We start from the raw sequence: 20,035 nt of genomic DNA, 5'->3' as shown, positions 1-20,035 counted from the left end.
AATAATATAGATATACACACCCACGTGTACAAAAATAGTCTCATGTAATTTATTTTTTTAAAAAAATCATACACATAATATGCATATATTAAATAAAATAAAAAAGTACAATAAAATTTCGAATGAAAAATCCAATCCAAATCAAACAACTTGAGCCATAATTGAAAAACCCTGAAGAACTTGGACTACATTACAGTTGGAGGAAAGGACAATGACTGGAGGACTGCATTTCTAATCCAAATGGGACTGTATATGGGATGTTTGTTCTACTACTAATACTACTACTACTATACTCTTAAACATATATATATATAACACCAAAGCATCCATCCTTGCTCCTACAATCAATCATCCTGACATTCCACATATACTTTGTTTCAACTACCTATCTCTCCATCAATGGCTGCTTCTTCTTCTTTCATGAAGCTACTTCTCCTACTACCCAATATTCTTCTTCTTTGCTCCTTAGTTTCCTTTGTTTCTTTTGCTCACTCTCATCCTCTCAAGATTTGCAACTTTGATCAAATCTATCAACTCGGAGACTCCATTTCCGACACCGGGAATTTGATCCGGGAATTCCCTATTGGCTCCTCCACTTCGTTCGCTAGACTACCTTACGGGGAGACCTTCTTCAAGAACGCTACCGGTCGTTGCTCCAATGGCCTTCTCATGATCGATTACATAGGTATGTTTAAATCTTGTATCACATATGAATATTATTATTAAATCCATGTCTTCAACTTGACATTGGATTGTCTCTCTCTATAGCATTGGATGCGGGTCTACCTTTTCTGCCAGCCTACAAAGACAGAGATGCAGATTTCAAGCATGGAGTCAACTTTGCGGTAGCCGGTTCCACAGCGTTGCCCTCTCACGTTCTGGCTGCTAAACACATCTTGTCTCCGGTCACCACCAGCTCCCTCACCATACAGTTGGGCTGGATGTCCACTCATTTCAACTCTATTTGCCTTCATCACAGAGGTATGTTCGTTTAATTACTACTTAACTTCTCATCATCTTCATCTTAATTGTACCTACCTACTTAAAACATCAATCATGATGATCAACAGAGTGTGCTGAGAAACTCCAGACTGCTCTTTTCATGGTGGGAGAAATCGGAGGGAACGATTATAACTACGCCATCTTCCAAGGTAAAACGATGGACGAGTTACAAAGCATGGTGCCTGAGGTTGTCCATGCCATTATCAATGCTGTCAGGGTAAGTTCCTTCAATATAATATGTTATAACTATTGCAATATTATTCATTTCTTGTTACATGCTAATACTATTCTTATAATTAAAAAACACCTACATTCGTCTGACTCTACTTTGCAATTTGATGCAGAGAGTGATTAGTTTCGGTGCAACAAGAGTGGTGGTGCCTGGAAACTTCCCAATCGGCTGTCTCCCGATTTATAAAACAGCTTTCCACACCAACAAGTCGGCAGCATACGATGAAAATAGATGCCTGAAGCAGCTGAACGACTTTGCAATGTACCACAATGAACAGCTGCAGCAAGCCATTGAAAAGCTGCAACAAGAGCACCCAAATGCCATCGTAGTCTATGCCGATTACTACAACGCTTATCAGCATCTGCTCCACTTTGCCAAATCTCATGGTATTTGAACACTCAACTTAGAACAACAACAACAAAGTTAGTACGTAGCTAGATATTTGTGAAGTTTATTAGATAAAATAATAATTGTTGTTCAACAGGGTTTGATACAGAAAGGGCTTGCTGTGGGAGTGGAGGCAAATACAGTTTCAACATGACAAGAATGTGTGGAGCTCCAGGTGTCGGTGTCTGTGCGGATCCGGGTCGGTTCTTGAGCTGGGACGGGGTCCATTTGACACAAGAAGGATACAAGATAATGGCTGGGTGGCTGGTGCATGACATCTTCACCAACCTCCACTGCCATTTCTGAGCCACTATTAATATCTGTTCTTACAACATTGTGGTCATTGTTTAGCTGTCTGTTTAGTATCAGTAGTCATGTGGTCTTAGATAGATTTTAATATAGACGTTATGTGTAGTATTTTTCTATATTCTGGGTCATATTTGGTGAAGTAAATAAAGCAAGTTAGTTTGGTGAATACTGAGCATCAATCTTCTACTATATTTTTTTCACCCGTTCATTAGGACTTGAAGCAAAATACTGTTGATAAAAAAACTCCTTTGTCATAATATAACATTGATTGTACAAGCACAAGTACATTCATCTGATCATTGTCTTCAAATTGATCACTTGAACTCACGGTAACGGTGGCCTAGATATTACAGAGTATTCTCCGGTAGAAGTCGAGCTTCTCTCGGTCTTAGATGCATTAGACCAAAGTATTACTCTTGCCTCTTATAAATCTTCTCCAAGAACGATTTCAGCACTGCTTGCACCGCCTTGCTAGGATGAGCTTCAATTGAGTTTGTTATCTTCTCGTAACTCGTCCGTTCGTACTCCAGACAAGCATCCTACAAATTCAACAAATAGTCATTCGATGTTTTTCGCTACTTCTATTGTGATAAAGAATAGTGGTAGGGGAAAGAAACCTGAAGCTTGAGTGCTTCGTATAGTTCTTTGACTTTAGCTACACAGACAGGATCGTCCTTTCCGTAATTCTCCTGAAAGCAAAAGCTCGTCGGTAAGCAATAACATCAGGAACAACATGAGAATCAAATAATATAAATGATTTTATTTCTGTTTGTATCATACATAGAGAGTTTTCTTCTGGTCCTCGTTGCAGAGAGCACTTAAAATCTTCAATGTCTGTCCCTATCTGAAAATGCACAAACAGCATAATCTATATTCCGGACTGAGATTGATGGCCGTATACATTCAAAGATTTACCTTACCGATTGTCTCCGGATCAACAAAACAATCTAGATAGTCATCCTACAAGAATCAGGAACATGTGATCTATCATAGTTCCAAACTCAGAGCAGAATCTACATCAAACTTATGAGGTTTTTGTTTCATGAATTATGCATATGGGAGTTTCGAGTTTGTCGAAGGTGTAAACTTTATGTAGCAAGAATCGCTTACCTGAACTTGAAAATAAATACCCATTTCAAGCAGCGCTTCCTTCACATTGACATGATTGTCCGAGTTCTCACCAAACATAAGAAGCGCGCACGCCACCTATAACGGTTCACCCAAGTCACATTTAAATTTGACGAAAATGTGATAATACCGAAGGAGATTAAGAGGATGACAGAGTACAAGTTGCTTTTATTCGTCAAATTGACAGACAGCTCTATGCTCCGCTGGAGGTAGAGTTTACTCACAGGAAGATAAAATGAGTAATAGGCAGTTTTGTACTGAACAATCCCACGATGCCTATGTAAAAGGGCAGAATCTGTATAAGCTTGAAGCTGTACACACGTAATTTTCTATTAGTAACCCATGTCAAAAGAAAACATTTAGAATGAAACCGCAAAGGTCACATCATTATCAAGAAGAGGAAGTACAAGAGAGGAAGAAAAAGTCATTCCACATAGTTAGAATCAAACCAAATTATCCGATGTTAGATTACTGCAAACATTTGAAACCCACCTCCAAGAACATTGTAATCCAACATCTGTAATAAAATAACCACATGGAAATGATTAGATGAATAGGAGCCAATACATGTCTCAAATGAAGGCCATGGGGAAACATCATTAAATGTTACAACTCTCAAGATCCAAGCAGAAACATATTAGTTCAACTCAAAGCAATGCATACGTAAAGGGGCAGTTCAGATGCACCTGGGAGCACAAATTCAGCAAAAATAAAAGCACAAAGAGAAAAGATCTTGATGAAAACAATTTCATCTTCATACAGCCGTGTTTTGAGTTCCTATAACACACGATAGCAATCTGCCCTGATCAAAACATGTCACAGTCATAAGTTTCTGTTCTCTTGTCAGTTATGATTAACGACTCGTGTTTCAAATTCTCAAGTAACACCAATTGGAAAACTGATCATTTCTTTTTCAATACATAATCCGATAGTTATTCCCCCCCCCCCACTTTCGATCTCATTATATTTTTCGTCCCATGTTTAATGAAAAATACTATGTGGTCATTAAGTATACAGACCAAATTAAAGTGTTACTTTTTCAAATTTATAGAACCAAATGTGAAAATCGCAAAACCAATGGACCAAAAGTATAAAGACACTTACGATCACGTGGCTTTTCCATTATAATCGAAAAGGTCCCATGGAAAAAAAATATTACTTTTTAGAAGCTATGAGACTAAAAGTGAAAATTACATAACTAGTGAGACCAAAAACAGAAATATTCTAAATTATGGGAAGTAAAGTGTTATTTCTCAAAATTGTCTTCCGCAATTTTCTATTATCGTTGAAATCTACACAAGTTTACTATGTGTGAGAGTGGATTGAATTTTTTATTTCAAGTCATATTGCATCTTCTATTCTATTTACCATATATACTAGGCGTGAATAAAGTTTTTCTTAAAGAAAGAGTAAATTACAATGACCTTTGATGGGGTTTCGCATAATTATGGATACCCCTCGCTGTGAAATTACTAATACCCTCTTGATTTTAACGGTCATTTAACAATTAGCCTAATTCGTTAGGTTTTCATCCATTTTTTATGGTAAACTGACCAAGATGCCCTTGTAGATTAAAAATTATATTTTTATTTATTATTAAATTTTTTTGATTTTTTTGGACTAGGTAGATATTTTTTTTTATAATTTTTATTTTTTTTCATCCACCCTGTACAATATTTTTAGAAGTTTTTTAATTTTTTAAAAAATAAAAAAAATATAGAATAGATAAAGTTGATAATTTCATACCTACATCCAAAAATTAGATAAATTCTTCAAATATCAGGGGTATTTATAATTGTTCAAACGACGAGAGAATATTCGTAATTATAACAAATCTCAGAGGAGATTGTTGTATTTTATCCTAAATAAAACGAATAACATAATCATTATTTACATAATGTTAAATATATTAAATGAAGTAAAAAATACAATATAACTTAAAATAAAAAAGTCCAAGTGTGTCTAAGCTGCCCAGTAGAGACATTGTCTGGTGAGAGGTAATTTTCCCTTGAAAAGTAAGGAATTTTCTCGTAGTCAGTAGCTTTGGTGGTAGTGGGTTCAAGATGCATAACGACAAAGCTGTATAATACTCTATTATATATATATATATATATATATATATATCCAAAGCATCCATCGTTGCTCCTGCAATCAATCATCCTAACATCACATATATACTTTGTTTCAACTACCAATCTCTCCATCAATGGCTGCTTCTTCTTTCAAGAAACTACTTCTCCTCCTACCCAATATTCTTCTTCTTTGCTCCTTAATTTCCTTTGTTTCTTTTGCTCACTCTCATCCTCTCAAGATTTGCAAATTTGATCAAATCTATCAACTCGGAGACTCCATTTCCGACACCGGGAATTTGATCCGGGAATTCCCTATTGGCTCCTCCACTTCCTTTGCTAGACTACCTTACGGGGAGACCTTCTTCAAGAACGCTACCGGTCGTTGCTCCAATGGCCTTCTCATGATCGATTACATAGGTATGTTTAAATCTTGTATCACATATGAATATTATTATTAAATCCATGTCTTCAACTTGACATTGGATTGTCTCTCTCTATAGCATTGGATGCGGGTCTACCTTTTCTGCCAGCCTACAAAGACACAGATGCAGATTTCAAGCATGGAGTCAACTAACTTTGCGGCGGTTCCACAGCGTTGCCCTCTCACGTTCTGGCTGCTAAACACATCTTGTCTCCGGTCACCACCAGCTCCCTCACTATACAGTTGGGCTGGATGTCCACTCATTTCAACTCTATCTGCCTTCATCACAGAGGTATGTTCGTTGAATTACTGCTTAACTTCTCATCATCTTCATCTTAATTATACCTACCTACTTAAAACATCAATCATGATGATCACAGAGTGTGCTGAGAAACTCCAGACTGCTCTTTTCATGGTGGGAGAAATCGGAGGGAACGATTATAACTACTACGCCATCTTCCAAGGTAAAACGATGGACGAGTTACAAAGCATGGTGCCTGAGGTTGTCCATGCCATTACCAATGCTGTCCGAGTAAGTTCCTTCAATATAATATGTTATAACTATTGCAATATCATTTCTTGTTACATTCATCTGACTCTAGCTACTTTGCAATTTGATTATGCAGAGAGTGATTAGTCTCGGGGCAACAAGAGTAGTGGTGCCCGGAAACTTCCCTATCGGCTGTCTCCCGATCTATAAAACAGCTTTCCAGACCAACATGTTGGCAGCATACGACGAAAATCGATGCCTGAAGCAGCTGAACGACTTTGCAATGTACCATAATGAACAGCTGCAGCAAGCCATTGAGAAGCTGCAACAAGCCCACCCAAATGCCATCATAGTCTATGCCGATTACTACAACGCATATCAGTACCTGCTCCACTTCGCCAAATCTCATGGGTTTGATACAGAGAGGGCTTGCTGTGGGAGTGGAGGCAAATACAGTTTCAACGTGACAAGAATGTGCGGAGCTCCGGGTGTCGGCGTCTGTGCGGATCCGGGCCGGTTCTTGAGCTGGGACGGGGTCCATTTGACACAACAAGGGTACAAGATAATGGCTGGCTGGCTGCTGCATGACATCTTCACCAACCTTCACTGCCATTTCTGATCCTCTCTGTATTAGAATTTTCGAAAGATTGGTTTTAATCTGCACATTTTGCTTAGTGTTTGTTGTTCGTATTTTTCCCAAGTCAATAAAGCAACGTAATTTGCATATATATATTTCAGCAGTTTCTTTTATATGTTTGTTAGGAATTTAATTATATGTTTTATTCTTTTTTCTAAAGAAAAGGATGTATAAAGCACAACAGCATTAAATACAACTTATCCGATATGATACGTGAAATAAGCAAATAAATTTCTATAAAAAAAGAATAAATAAATTATTCCCATGTGTTTCAAAAAATAACGGGGTAATTTGCATTTTTCCCGATCACGATATGATTACTTAAATACCTTCAAATACATCTATTTTTTACACAACTCACCATCTCTTTAAGTTTTTCTACCAGTAATGTTATATCCATTCAAGTATAAAATGGGTAAAAATACATTTTATCCTAATCTGATATGTTAAATGTGTAAAAAATATTTTGTAAAAAAAAATAATTTACCTCTTAGATTTGAAAAAATGAAACAAATTACTGTCTATCTAAACCGTTGTTGGGGGGAGGGGGATAATTTGCTAATATTTTTTTGTATGATTTTTTTTGCTTATTTATGATGATATGTGATTCATTATATCATTCAATATACTCAAATTTAAAAATTATTTTGAGTTTTTGATACATCAACGAAGACGTTCAAACACTATTCTAATATATCAATAGTTTTTTTTTTCTTTTAATTGAAACCACCCGGGGTGGGGGGAGCTTTTCGGAGTCCCCGATCCTTCTTTATTAAAAAAAAGGTGAGCAAATTTACAGCGGGGAGTGCTGACTCCCTATCATTTCTAACAAAGCTGTAAAATCAGAAGTACTACTCCCTTACAAATATTCGCCCAAAGCATAGACGAAAAGTACTACTCCCAAAATAATATATCAATAGTTTAAATCAACTAATACATTCAAACGAGATAAAAAAATGATTACAAACTATTAAAAATAAAAATAGATTCATATTCATGAGACTCAAACTCACAATTTTAATTGTAATTATTCGACCTTACTAATCAAGTAAGGTATGCATATATAATGATTTTGCTTCAATAAACAATATAAATAAAAGATTAATTACACTTAGATCCCTTTTAAAATATGAAATTATATTTTTCTTGAAAGAAGTTTTTAGATTACACTTTTCTTAAAAGAAGTTTTAAAATTAAACTTACATACCCTCTAAATATTTACTGTTACAGCTAACCCACTTTTCTTAAATTTTTGATGAAAAATAATAATATTATCAAAATAAAGTTACATAAATTTTCAATTTTATCCCTCATTAACCATTTTCGTATAATAACTTTTTACTTATAAGGAAAAAGAACGTCACGATATTAACCTCACTCCACACACACACACACATATATATGTATATTAGATTTTGTCCCTTTATAAGTAAAAGAAATGTATATGAAAACGTTAAATAAGGAGCAAAATAAGAAATTTATGTAATTACTTTTGTTAGCGTTAGTATTTTTCTTCTAAATTTTAATAAAAGAGTGTTAACGGTAAAGAAAGAATTTTCAAAAGAATTTTAAATATAATTTTAATTTTTTGAAAAAAAAGTATAATTTTATATTTTGGAGGGGGCTAAATGTAATTAACCCAATAAATAAAAGATTGAGAGTGCTCAAGTAGCAAATCAACGCCAAGCACAATAAATACAAAAGGAAAAAAGAAAAAGATTTGCTAGTTCCTAATTTTCAGGAGAAAATATAAATATGGAGCAAATCCTTTGGTGGCAGTGGCAGAGCATCCCAACGGGTCTGTACGCAAGAAAACAATTCATTGTTAAATTTTTCAAGATTAATCACCAATTACGATCATACTGTTAGCAGATTCAGCAGCAAAATTTGCCTTCATCGGATCGCAGAATCCACGGCAATTCATCTGTTGCGTTGGCCCAGATAGGGAAGGAAGAAAAAGAGGAATACGTTGTTGAGGATCGCCATGTTCGGGTTGATGATTCAAAGCTGGAGGGTTCCTATGTTCAAATTGCACCAGTGAAATTAAAGGTGTTGAGAGGAGAATGGAAAATGCAAGCCGGTGTGATTCCAAGGTGGGGAATTCGAAGTGGACTTGGGAGGAGAACAAGCAATTTGAGGATGGTCTGGTGGAATTCCCCGAGGATTGTCCGAATCGGTGGGAGAGGATCGCGGCGAGGCTTCAGACGAAATCAGCGCCGGAAGTTGAAAGGCACTTCGCCGTATTGTTGGATGATGTGGCGGCGATCGAGGCTGGGTTGATTGAGTTGCCGGAGTATGTGGAGAAGGTCGGGTTCGGGTCATCGGAACCCCAGCAAAACCCTAAATCGGAGAAGAAACCGATTGTCGCGCAGAGAAAGGCAGCCAGACCGTGGACCGCAGATGAGCACAGGTAGAATTCTACTGCCCAAGCCATTTGATCAATGTCTCGTTGAGTTGATGTGATGGCAATCATGAGCACATGAATTTCAAGAACTATAATCTGAGTAGAATTTTGTAAATTATAAAATCAAAAATGAAAAATTTGGAGATTGAAATTCCCAAATAGTCTCAAAAGTGAATATTAAATAATCTTGAGGCACACTGCATTCTTGTTCGATCACTTTATCCTCTTATTTTCTCCCTGCCAAGAGGCTGTGTGTGGAGTATCTTGTTTCTTTGTTTACTTTGAATATTAATTAGTATTAGAGTTTGAATGAAACAAATGATTTAGTAATGAAGCGCATTTTATTCAAAAATAATACGTATGATTATGGCATTTCATTTTCTTCCTCTTTGCATAACTCAGGTTATTTCTACTTGGATTGGAAAAATACGGAAAAGGGGACTGGAAGAGCATTTCCAGATACATGGTCCTGACTAGAAGTCCTGCCCAGGTTGCCAGCCATGCTCAAAAGTACTATGAGCGTCAAGAAAAGGAGGAGCAGAACAAGAAAAGACGAAGCATTTTTGATAACTCGGCTGCTGAAGGTAGTTCTCTGACTTCTAAGTTCTGTTGTTGATTCTTATTTGAAGAAAGGAATTGAGCTTATTGGAAGATGAGTTTTTAGGGTGTGGGGAAAGTAAATAGGTATCTTTTTTATGGCATTTGATTCTTTGTTCAAGAGAATATGGGTAGTTTATACGTTATGGCTGCTGGTTATTTTTTATGCATCTTGGCTAATCCGAGGTTTTATCCGTAGTAAATTCATGAAAGTTGGATTTTTTAAGATTCCTGTTATGTTTTAATCCAAGAGAAACTGCAATCTTGACTGGATCTAATGGAGTGATAATTTATGATGAGCTTTTTCATCCCAAGTTCAGATGTACCTGGCTGGATGAGTACCAGTTGTTGCAGAAAAAGTTGCTTATATCTGAATCAAAAATTGTATTAATGTTAAATTTTTTAAATCTATACATGGGTCGAGGAAAATCGTCTTAAATTGAATCATCAGTCTTATGAATCAGTACACACTTCTTCTATACAAACTAGAAGTGTTGAGGTAACCAGAAAAGTCAAAAAAGTTCTCAAGTAGAACTTAAGTCGGCCCTTACTACCGGAAAAAAGACAGGAAGGAATTCATGGATTCGTAAAGCTCAAACAGCATTTGAATTATCCTCAGCAACTGGTTTCTCTTCGTCCTCAATACTCTTGGGTTTTAGAGGAGGTAAGTTTTGGCTTGGAAGCAGGGTACTTCCCTTCTCACCCGTTCCTTTCAGGTTAAGAGACGTGTAGACCGACATTCCACAAAGAGCTAGAACAGCACCTATAATGCTCACAAGTCCTGGATCAGAATCAAAAAGCAGGTATCCTCCAAGTAGGATGACACAAGTCTTGAATTGCCCAAGAACGACGTGAGATGTTGCAGAAGTCGCTCTGTACAAGTAGAACTAAAGCATTTTACCAATAATTGATCCACTTAAAACACAGCTCAACACACCAAAACGTTTGCATCATTTAGCATACATCTCATACTTCAATGGCCACGTTTAGTCAAAAGAGTCGAAGGGAAGTAAATCTCAAATACTTTCGGTAGAAGAAAAAATATATTGAAAAGAAAAGGCTAACTCTCATAATTTTATTAAATTACCCATTTCTTCACTTTGTATCAAAAAATAAATAAATTAATATTATATTAATATAATTTTAGTATATCAAAAATTTAAGAATCTTATTAATAAAAATATTTATCATATAAGAATAAGAATATTTTTTATTAATAAAATATTCATCAAAATGAGTATTGTTTATTTATTCTAAACTATCAACGAGAAAAAGAAAAGAATTGGAAGAAACTATATATATATATGTATATATATGGTTATAGGAGTAAATAAAAAGAAAAACTGTATTTTTTTTTTTGGCCTTATACTTCCACTTTTCCGTCAAATTTTGAATGAAAACAAAATTAAATTCCGGATTCATATACACCAAGGTTTACTCAACTCCATCTCTTGCTACTAACCAAACACAAGATTATCTTTTGTATATTCATTTTTACTTTTACTTCTCTTATTCTTTCATTTTTTGCCCCAAGCAAACATTCTCTGAGATATATATATATATATATATATATATATATAGAGAGAGAGAGAGAGAGAGGAATTTCTTACCCAAGTGCCAAAGCTCCAGACCACTGCAAGAGGAAGCCCAGCAAAGCTGATATTAGAATTGCAGTTCCATTCGTTGCGTCCCATTTGAAAGACAGTACCCCTGGAGGGTCTAACCAGGGCATAAGAGCTACCAAGAAGAAGATTGTCACCGGGGTTGTCTTCCACATCAACCTACATAGAGAATGCAGCGTCCTGAGTAAGAGTGAGTTAACCGCGATAAGTAAACAATGTTTTACTTACGCAAGGGCAGTCCAGTTGCCTTGCTGCTGCAGATTAGACCAGAGTATTTTGTTAATGGCACTTGGAACTATCCAGGCAATGGCAACACAAGCACCAAATAAGTTGAACTCTAAGTCTGTAACAGTTGCAATAGCCACACCGAACGAGACAACAATGAGAGCAACGACCTGCATCCATATGAAGTAAATATCTCTATTGTAATGAAGTATCCCTTTTTGGGAGATATATAAAAACAACTCATGTAAGAAAATTCCAGTTACCTTGCTGAAGGATATGATCTTTCTGAAAAGTATAAATTCAGCTGTAACAATGGTTGGAGTGACTGCAATTTTAGCCATCTGGTAGAAACCAACACTGCACAAAAGGTGAATGAGTAAACACGATAACATCAAGAAATGTCAGTAATAAACTTGGATAAGGACCTGTTATGCTTTAAGCTGGTATTTGCGAGTCCAGAGGCAAAAGCCATGACCGCACCCAAAGCAAACAACGATGAGAACGGTGTAGATTTAGATGGAGGAGAGACTGGAAGCATCGAGAATGCTCTGAAAACTGCAAGCAGAATCCAAGCAGTCGTGTAGTGGATTAACGTGAGGAATATTGGAAAATTGAATCCGACTCTCCCCATAACCTGTGTTGCCGATGAAGCATATCAAAATAAATGAACCAGAACTTGAAACAACAGAAAGGGACAGAAAATGGTAACGTGTGCAACAACAGATTGAAAATGTTCATTGTTAAGGATTATTGACAGGAATTCTTGATCCTGCAGTAGACCACAGCTACTTAGTCATTAGTACCTCAGACAATGAAAGACTAAGTGACAGTAAGAAGTAAAACACACAAACCAATTTGTTTCCCAGAATTATTCCAACAGCAACCATAAAATTGAAGGACATTGCCACAACTGGACCACAAAAACGTTGTTGTTGGCGCTTGGCACCTTCAGATGTCCGAAGCTCATTGTAAAGAGAGCTTCTGATTTCTTCCAACGCACGACCTGGTAAAATGGAAGCTAGAAGAAGATAAGTTTTCATTTTGGGTTTAGACTGTTATACAATGATGTCATTGAACAATACAAATTACTCCAAACTGAATTCTATCGATCTATCTAATAATGAATGCTCGATTATCAATAAATAGAGTCATTAATACATAAATCCAGACGGCATGTCAGGACAATGAATGCAGAATCAGATAAGTTAACATGGGACTTCTCATAGTAATTCATCTCTGCTGAAAGACATATATATATATATATATATATATATAAATTACCAACTCGAAATCAATTTATCAAATGAATCAAATCAATCACTTTCTTGAAATTAAGCCAGGAATAGACAGGATCAAATCCAAATATCGGCGAAACGAGAGTATGTCTAATGACATTAATTAAGACAAAAGCCAATTCCTTTTGCATATGAACAAGAAAAGTAAAACATATGCAGACAGCAACATTGGCTAATCAATCCAAGAATAGAATCTCAGTCCAGGAATCTCATTACACAAAGAAAAGAAAATATTACCCATGCCATGCAGGGTTAAACCATGACAGTGAAAATTTCAGACAGATTCAAGAACCACCAAAGGTTGCAGAGAAATTTATGATCAGAGGAAAAGAATAACAAACCTGCTTCGCCTGCATCACTGTCTTTTCTTTTGATGAGTCTTCTGCTTCGTCCCAACAGAAAATTGAACAAGCCCATAAATGCATTTGTCGAAGAATATCAAAGAGACGGAAGAGCTAAAGCCCAATCATGGTACAACCCAAACAAATAGGTAGAGAAAAACATTAATGTCTTTTGTCAGAAATCAAGAAGGTGAAGGAAATAAAAGGCCCGCTGAGGAGTTTCTCAACAGAAGGACTCCAAGAAATGAAAGAAAAAGAGTTATAGTACAACCATGTACCTATCCTACGAGAGCTCTAACGCTTGGTAAAGAACACATTCTTTTAGACAATTTTTTTATACAAATGCGTATCTAAGGAGACTCTGAATCAGGGTTTCTTTCTTAGTTACATTTGTGGTGTTAATGTTTTTCGATGCATTCTAGGAGAATACAAAGGTGGTGATGAACTTTTGTTTGTAGAAGTGAGCTTTGTTGGCTTAAGGAACTTCAAATCCCAGAGCCACGGTCTTCAAGAATCTGTCAAAAAATAAAGAAAGAAAAAACTACTCTTATCAAAGTCGGATATCACGGATCTCACTCACTGTTTTTACTATTAGGCCCACCTGGAAAAAAGGGTATTTTTCCTGTACACTACTCCCACCAATTTTGGGGGTTGTGGCCTACAAAAGCTTGCATTGTACAACATTTTGCTTAGATATAAAACCCAATAACTGAAAATGGAAAAGAAGAAACCAGTTTTGAGGATGTTCCTTTCGTCTTATTGTTTCTTTAGAAGCAAGTGAATGAATGCAGACCTTTCCTTGTGATGAACTCATCAACTATAGACCTGGGTTTTTGCTCTGTTTTAAGTTGGTTAAATTTGATGCTTCCAATTTTTGTTGGCTTTTTCCATTTCAAGAATTGAGTAATACTAAAGGTTTGAGAGTGGTTGGCATTTCACCCACCTGGACCCAGTGGTTGCATAGTTAGTTTGTGCGCAACCCAATTAAAGAGGGCTTCAATTTTGGCTTCACTTTCAGTCGACGTAATTCCGGTAGGGATGGATATCATGGCAAATTATACATTAAAAAGAAAGTTGACAGCCAAATGAAAATGCCCCTAACAAGGATTGCACAAAGCAAATCATCATAAATTAATCATGGGAAAGCAGTCCAGAACATTTACTCCCAAATTAATCCATCAACCATGCTGCCATGCCTTAGATCTTGTCGAGTACATGTAATTGATGGCAAAGAAGCAATTGTGAAGTCATGGTGCCTGTGCAGCTTCAGCAATTGTGCACAACAAATGTAAAGAAGAGACGCAACGGATCCTATGGAGCTGATCTCCCTGCTTATCAGAAGATACAATTTCATCTACGCTATATATTGTCAAATTTCTCATCAGGTTAACATCTTGACTGGGAAATGTACATCTCTAGTGAGAACGGATGTAACCTAGAAAGAGACTAGAAACAATGCAAACCCAATAGGTTCAAACTGATCACTACCACAAATCGCAAGTTTCTGCCAGAGAAACTCCAGAAGTTCATCATCTCATCATCTGTATCTCTTTTCACACAAAGTGCCTCGCTCCTATCAACAGCTAAAAAAACGAGATCTCAACACAAGCATGAGAATGTGACATGTCCAGAAATCACGCCCCATACAAATACAAAATTTTCAAGCTTCAGTAAAGTATTCTCAGCATGAGCTGCACTGCTGCAGAAATGCTAAACCTGCATGACTCATCTCTAGTAACGTGTGACATCTACTTAAGCACCAAGAGCCACCCGTGCAATCCTCTCATCACATGCATCAATATAGTATCAGAAAAACATTATTCTAAGCTTTGGGAGAAACCAAGGGGGAATAAATGCTATGTAGTTTTCAGTCTAAATTGGATGTAAAGAGAATGCAAGGAGAACTACTCAAATAGACATTTTAGAAAGGGGAACAAGAAAAGAAAAAACAAAACAATCAACACATACAGATTTCCTTTTTTCCTTTTGGCAAGGAAAAAGTCTCAGCACAGATTGACACCAGAGTCATTCATTAGCAGTCTGAAACCCAGACATATCTCAATAAAGATAGCCTGTAATTCTGTGAGTTAAATCTAGTATTTATGACAGTACTTCAGCTAAAATGATCGTACAATGTTATTTCATGTACTTCTGGAGAAATTTTCGATGGAAATCATTCCTGATGGTGTCATTAATGAAGCGCTTAGGTGTTTTCGTCTCCCCACGAGCTTGGTTCTTGAAAACCACATCATCATCCCACCTGGAACAGACAGAAATTCAGATACAACTTATGCCGACATAATCAAACACAAGATTGAAGAAGAGCAAAAGCTGAGAGAAACACAAGCGACGATAATTTACATTACCTTCTTTTCACACTGAAGGAAGTTGGATTATTCAGCAGAGGATTTCCACGCAACAATTGCTCCTCTTTAGCTTTTAGCTCTTCTTCTTGCTTTTCTCGTTCCTGTCACAAGGATAATACCTCATAAATTTCCATGTGCTACCACAGTTTGAAATAGTAAGCTCAAGTTCAGCAGAGCAAGATCCATATGAGATAGACGCACATATCATGGGGAAAATACATCTTTGGCCCTGTTGGTTTGTGCTTTTAAGTGGCCAAACACGCATTTGGACCATAATTGTACTTGTACAAGACTGTTCAGCAGTCCCTTTCCAATTTGCAGCTCACACACATTAACATGATTTTAACACATTTCAGAAAGGTGCCTCCAAGCTGCTTTTAAGGCAAATTTTTTCACTTTAGCCCTTGTCAATGAGCTTTCAGTGATTTGAGAGTCATTCTTTTCCAATTCCAAGGCATAAATCCTAGTTTAAAAAGGCTGCAGCAATATTTTCAGTACCTATTCTTTTCTTTTCTAGTTCCCCTCAAACTTAGATACAACACAACACGCAACCAGAAAACGAAGATGCTAATGAGAATCACATCGAACAGCCTCTTTAAATATTTTAAGTGATATATAATTGCTGTTTTTTTCCCTCAATATACAAATGAAGTCAGTACGGAAATTAATTTGTCTCCACAATCACCTATTGAAAGATTGAACAAACACCTAACCCAAGCCATTTTTATAGAATCAATTTTTTCAAACCAATTTTAAGAAATTTTCATGCAGACTACAAAGTCCCCTATCTTCTTCTCATTCATAATGCAAGAGAGAAAAATGATCGCCACACATATCAGTAGATGATGAAGCATCTCCCAGCATACATGTTCTATAATGACTAATTCGATATGCTCTACAGACGCATGAACCAATAGGGACTAGAAAGAGAACATCTATGGAAAACCACATGTTGCACAACTTACTTCTCTTTCTTTCTGCTCAGCTTTTTCTTTCCTTAGACGTTCAAGTTCAGCCAAAAGTGCCTCTTCATCATCACCATCGTCATCGTCTTCATCCTCCTCACTAAGAAAAAATAATTAATATTGATTATGAACCCAGAAACTGCAATTAGAATAGAAAGAAAAGTTTCACAGAGCAAAAAAAATTAACAAATAGTGTAGCAAGAGATTGAAAAGACAGTCCATTAACAGGTAGACATTTATCTAATTGAGTCAGTAAAAATATGTTAGTACACATGTAAGAAGCACTAAGGCTACAGTGGAGATATGTAAGAAGCAGCATTGACATCAGCAAAAATACTAACCTATCATCACTCTGAACATCCACATCGGCATCATCAGCGTCCACACTTCGTGGAACAATGCGGTCTTCAACTTCTCTCCTAGGTCCTGTAAATAGAGGTTTATAATTACCACTGTAGCTACCACCAAAAATCTATCTGTACTTACTTTATTCAACAACTTTAAACAATTTACCTTCTAAAAGAAGATGAGCTCCCTTCCGACGATCTCTATCCTCTGTAACATAAATGAAGTGCCATGTCAAGAAAGGAACCAGTGAAGCAAGCAATTAAAAAGGTGGAAGACAAATTATCCAAATCTAGTTTATCTCATAAGACACTACCCTTTGATGAGAAATGCCTCCTCTCCCGGTCCTCTAGTTCTTCCCTGAGATTCCTCCTTTGCAGCTCATCTTGGGTATCTTGTCCATCCTTTCTGTGCCAAAGCATCAAGAGGAAAATGTAAAAGTTGTTGGACAACATTGCCACAAAATAATGCAAGAATAGAAAACCTGATGCTGTTTTCATGTTTGGAATACATTCAAAGTTAACTTATCCTACCAATATGAATGAGTAAATAAACAAATTTTAAATGGAAACAATAAACAGAAAATATTAAATTTACGTTACACAGTGATGCTTCTTATATCTCAGAAAACCTGCTGTAAACAACCTTCTATCAAATCTCCACCCACACCACCACCACCACCATCTGTGTCTTTCAGCATTACCTCGCCTGCAGACTACTCGGCCTTATTCAAAGCTCAACAAACTAGTTGAAGGGCAAAAAATATTCGAGATAGCATCTAAACAACATGATAAATGAAACAAGAACACTTAAGTGGATAGTTCAGGAGAAACTTTCCGCCCTTCAACTAGTTTGTTGAGCTTTGCATAAGAACTGAGTAGTCTGCAAGCGAAGTAATGCTGAAAGATACTGACGATGAATGTGTGGGCGAGAATCTGTGGAGAAGAGATTGTGGTGCCTTCCCCATTCTCCTAGTAGAAATTTCTCAAAAGATACACAGTTATGCTATCTCAGAAAACATGCTGCAAGCATCACCCCAAGCAATTGAGCAGACTACCCAAAACATAATACAGTAAAACCTCTATAAATGAATAACCTTGGGACCATGAAATTTTATTAATTTAGAGAGATATTAATTTATCGATAAATTAATATTTTATTAATTAAAAGAGAGACTTTTTAAATTCAGCAAATTTAGTACATATGTACTGAAAATAAATGAATTCATATATGTTTCATTGATTATATTCATGCATCAATCAAATTTTTTGTAACTAATTAAATATATTCATGTATAATATCAATTCATTTTATACAATTAACTATTATATTTATAGATGCATGTATCAATTCATTGGAATTACTTAAACATATATGTTTACATTAATTCGTTGCACTTAAATAACTATTATAGCCAATTAAATATATTCATGTTATGATGAATGAAAACATATACTATATAAATCTTAATATGAAAATAAAATAATTCATAACACCCAACCATGTCTTCTCATCTAAAAGGCATCGCAAAATCATCCATGAATGATCCAATACGTAAAGCATTACAGACTTCATAATTGAGCAAATTACCATAATATTTATAATTATAATATTTATGAATTATTAATTTAGAGTTTTAATGGGACCTAATATTTATAAAGGAATTTTTCGGAAAATTATTATCAATCTTATCGAATTTGATGATTTTTTACAAAGGCCCAAGTCGGGACCGGAAGATTTTATTATTTTAGAGAGTTTATTAATTTATAGAGGTTTTACTGTAGTCAATTTTGCAATTAACAGAGAATCCTTTTGATTTCACTTCAACAATATGCTCTTCAATTAATATTCAAGAAAACAAAATAGGAAACCATAAATTTTAAGAGGATTAGTTAAAACATCAATAACATGAAGATCCCTAAGATTAATGTTTTAGATGCCAATCATACACGGAGTTGAACAGATAAGCAAAAAAACAAAAAAAAAAAACAATATAAATTACTGATCAAACACACCATAAAACCCCACAAGAAAAAAGTAAAACGTAAACCTAATACAATGAAAAAGCAGAACACACCAAAACGGAGGCGAAAAACAAACCTGGGTTTTAAGGTAGTGTGAGAAGCAATGTCCCTGGACGAATACTTCTGAGATGGGCCGAATATTCGGGTACCCCCTTGTTCATTCCCACCTTTCGCGGGTGCCCAAGTAGGTCTAGCCGCGGTCGTCATATCGGAACCCTAAATCGCTCAAACTTCGATTCTGCAAACCGACCAAGTCGTGATCACCAAAAACAAGATTCAGAGAGTCAATAGTCTTCTCCTCAAGTTCAATAAAAGATCAAAAATTCCAAACAATATCGACAGAGATTAGGGTTTCTACTACCTTCAATTTGATGTCACAATGAGAGAGGAAGACAAGAAAATGAATAGGTAGGACGAAAAAGCGGCTCGCCAGTTCCGGATTTTACCGTTTTCATGTCGGTTACATGTTGATGCGGCCTCCTTTAATCATTTGATAAAATTCAACAACATTTACAACCATTTTTTTTTTCTTTTTTTTTATTAATTAGAATTACATCGTAAATTCACAATCAATATACATTAATTATTAACAAATATATAAATATAATAAATAACTATTATTGAAGAAAATAAAATACCTATATATCGACACGACCCGAATGTCATATGACCGTATCTTCACAAATTATATTATACATCATTTACGATATTTTTTTCTATATAAACCATAAAATTTTCGTCTCGACAAACTACTCGATTCAGAGAGATTTGCAATAGTTTAATTTAAGCATTTACAACTCTTTATTGAAAATATTTTTTTCAAAAAATATATATTTTAAATTTTTACTTATATTATTTTGAATTATTTAAATTAAATTTCTTCGTAAAATTGCGCATATTAAGTCTTTTTACTGCACATTCTAATTTTAACTTTTGTTTTTAAAATTATTTTCAAACACAACCAACTTTTACTATAATTAAGCTTATAATTTTTCTTTACAATTTATTCCGACTACAAAAATAAAAAATTATTGCAGACACCTCATAAATATGCCACTTTGCTCGTCAATCTAATTGGATTTTCTATTGTATATATAAAATATAAAATTTGTAATAGAAAATTCAATCCAACCTGTAAAGCCACCTAAATTTCCGTTCTCAACATTATTACAC

At 35.5% G+C, this 20,035-nt stretch overlaps 4 protein-coding genes and 2 pseudogenes across 6 annotated transcripts; 3 read left to right on the top strand and 3 right to left on the bottom strand.

Annotated features, from left to right (window-relative positions):
• On the top strand, positions 310-2,083 carry LOC105176580 (GDSL esterase/lipase At5g03980-like). Its single transcript, XM_011099436.2, has 5 exons — positions 310-685; positions 769-981; positions 1,071-1,219; positions 1,347-1,620; positions 1,719-2,083. Exons 1-5 carry the CDS (start codon positions 400-402, stop codon positions 1,925-1,927), a joined length of 1,131 nt encoding a protein of 376 aa, XP_011097738.1. The 5' UTR covers positions 310-399; the 3' UTR covers positions 1,928-2,083.
• LOC105176626 lies at positions 2,168-3,562 on the bottom strand (annotated as a pseudogene).
• Positions 5,265-6,660, top strand: LOC105176625 (annotated as a pseudogene).
• On the top strand, positions 8,413-9,783 carry LOC105176579 (transcription factor DIVARICATA-like). Its single transcript, XM_011099435.2, has 2 exons — positions 8,413-9,088; positions 9,485-9,783. The coding sequence occupies exons 1-2, from the start codon at positions 8,742-8,744 to the stop codon at positions 9,696-9,698; spliced, it is 561 nt and encodes a 186-aa protein (XP_011097737.1). The 5' UTR covers positions 8,413-8,741; the 3' UTR covers positions 9,699-9,783.
• On the bottom strand, positions 9,927-13,814 carry LOC105176578 (uncharacterized membrane protein At1g06890). Of its 3 annotated transcripts, XM_011099432.2 has the most exons (8): positions 13,441-13,814; positions 13,163-13,276; positions 12,378-12,544; positions 11,952-12,160; positions 11,790-11,883; positions 11,530-11,696; positions 11,290-11,460; positions 9,927-10,552 (listed from the first exon to the last, which is right to left on the bottom strand). In XM_011099432.2, exons 2-8 carry the CDS (start codon positions 13,236-13,238, stop codon positions 10,273-10,275), a joined length of 1,164 nt encoding a protein of 387 aa, XP_011097734.1. In that variant the 5' UTR covers positions 13,239-13,276; positions 13,441-13,814; the 3' UTR covers positions 9,927-10,272. The 3 variants fall into 3 exon arrangements, with proteins under 3 accessions (XP_011097734.1, XP_011097733.1, XP_011097736.1); XM_011099431.2 differs by having other exon boundaries at positions 13,163-13,814; XM_011099434.2 differs by having other exon boundaries at positions 12,378-12,529; positions 13,163-13,806.
• On the bottom strand, positions 15,068-19,364 carry LOC105176577 (protein CWC15 homolog A-like). Its single transcript, XM_011099430.2, has 8 exons — positions 19,224-19,364; positions 18,939-19,100; positions 17,155-17,246; positions 17,007-17,048; positions 16,835-16,919; positions 16,494-16,593; positions 15,529-15,629; positions 15,068-15,422 (listed from the first exon to the last, which is right to left on the bottom strand). The coding sequence occupies exons 2-8, from the start codon at positions 19,067-19,069 to the stop codon at positions 15,299-15,301; spliced, it is 675 nt and encodes a 224-aa protein (XP_011097732.1). The 5' UTR covers positions 19,070-19,100; positions 19,224-19,364; the 3' UTR covers positions 15,068-15,298.

The sequence above is a fragment of the Sesamum indicum genome, linkage group LG14 (genome assembly GCF_000512975.1).
Source record: "Sesamum indicum cultivar Zhongzhi No. 13 linkage group LG14, S_indicum_v1.0, whole genome shotgun sequence".
NCBI lineage: Eukaryota > Viridiplantae > Streptophyta > Magnoliopsida > Lamiales > Pedaliaceae > Sesamum > Sesamum indicum.
The sequence above is the reverse complement of the archived record's forward strand: the minus strand, read 5'-3'. Positions and strand labels throughout refer to the sequence as shown.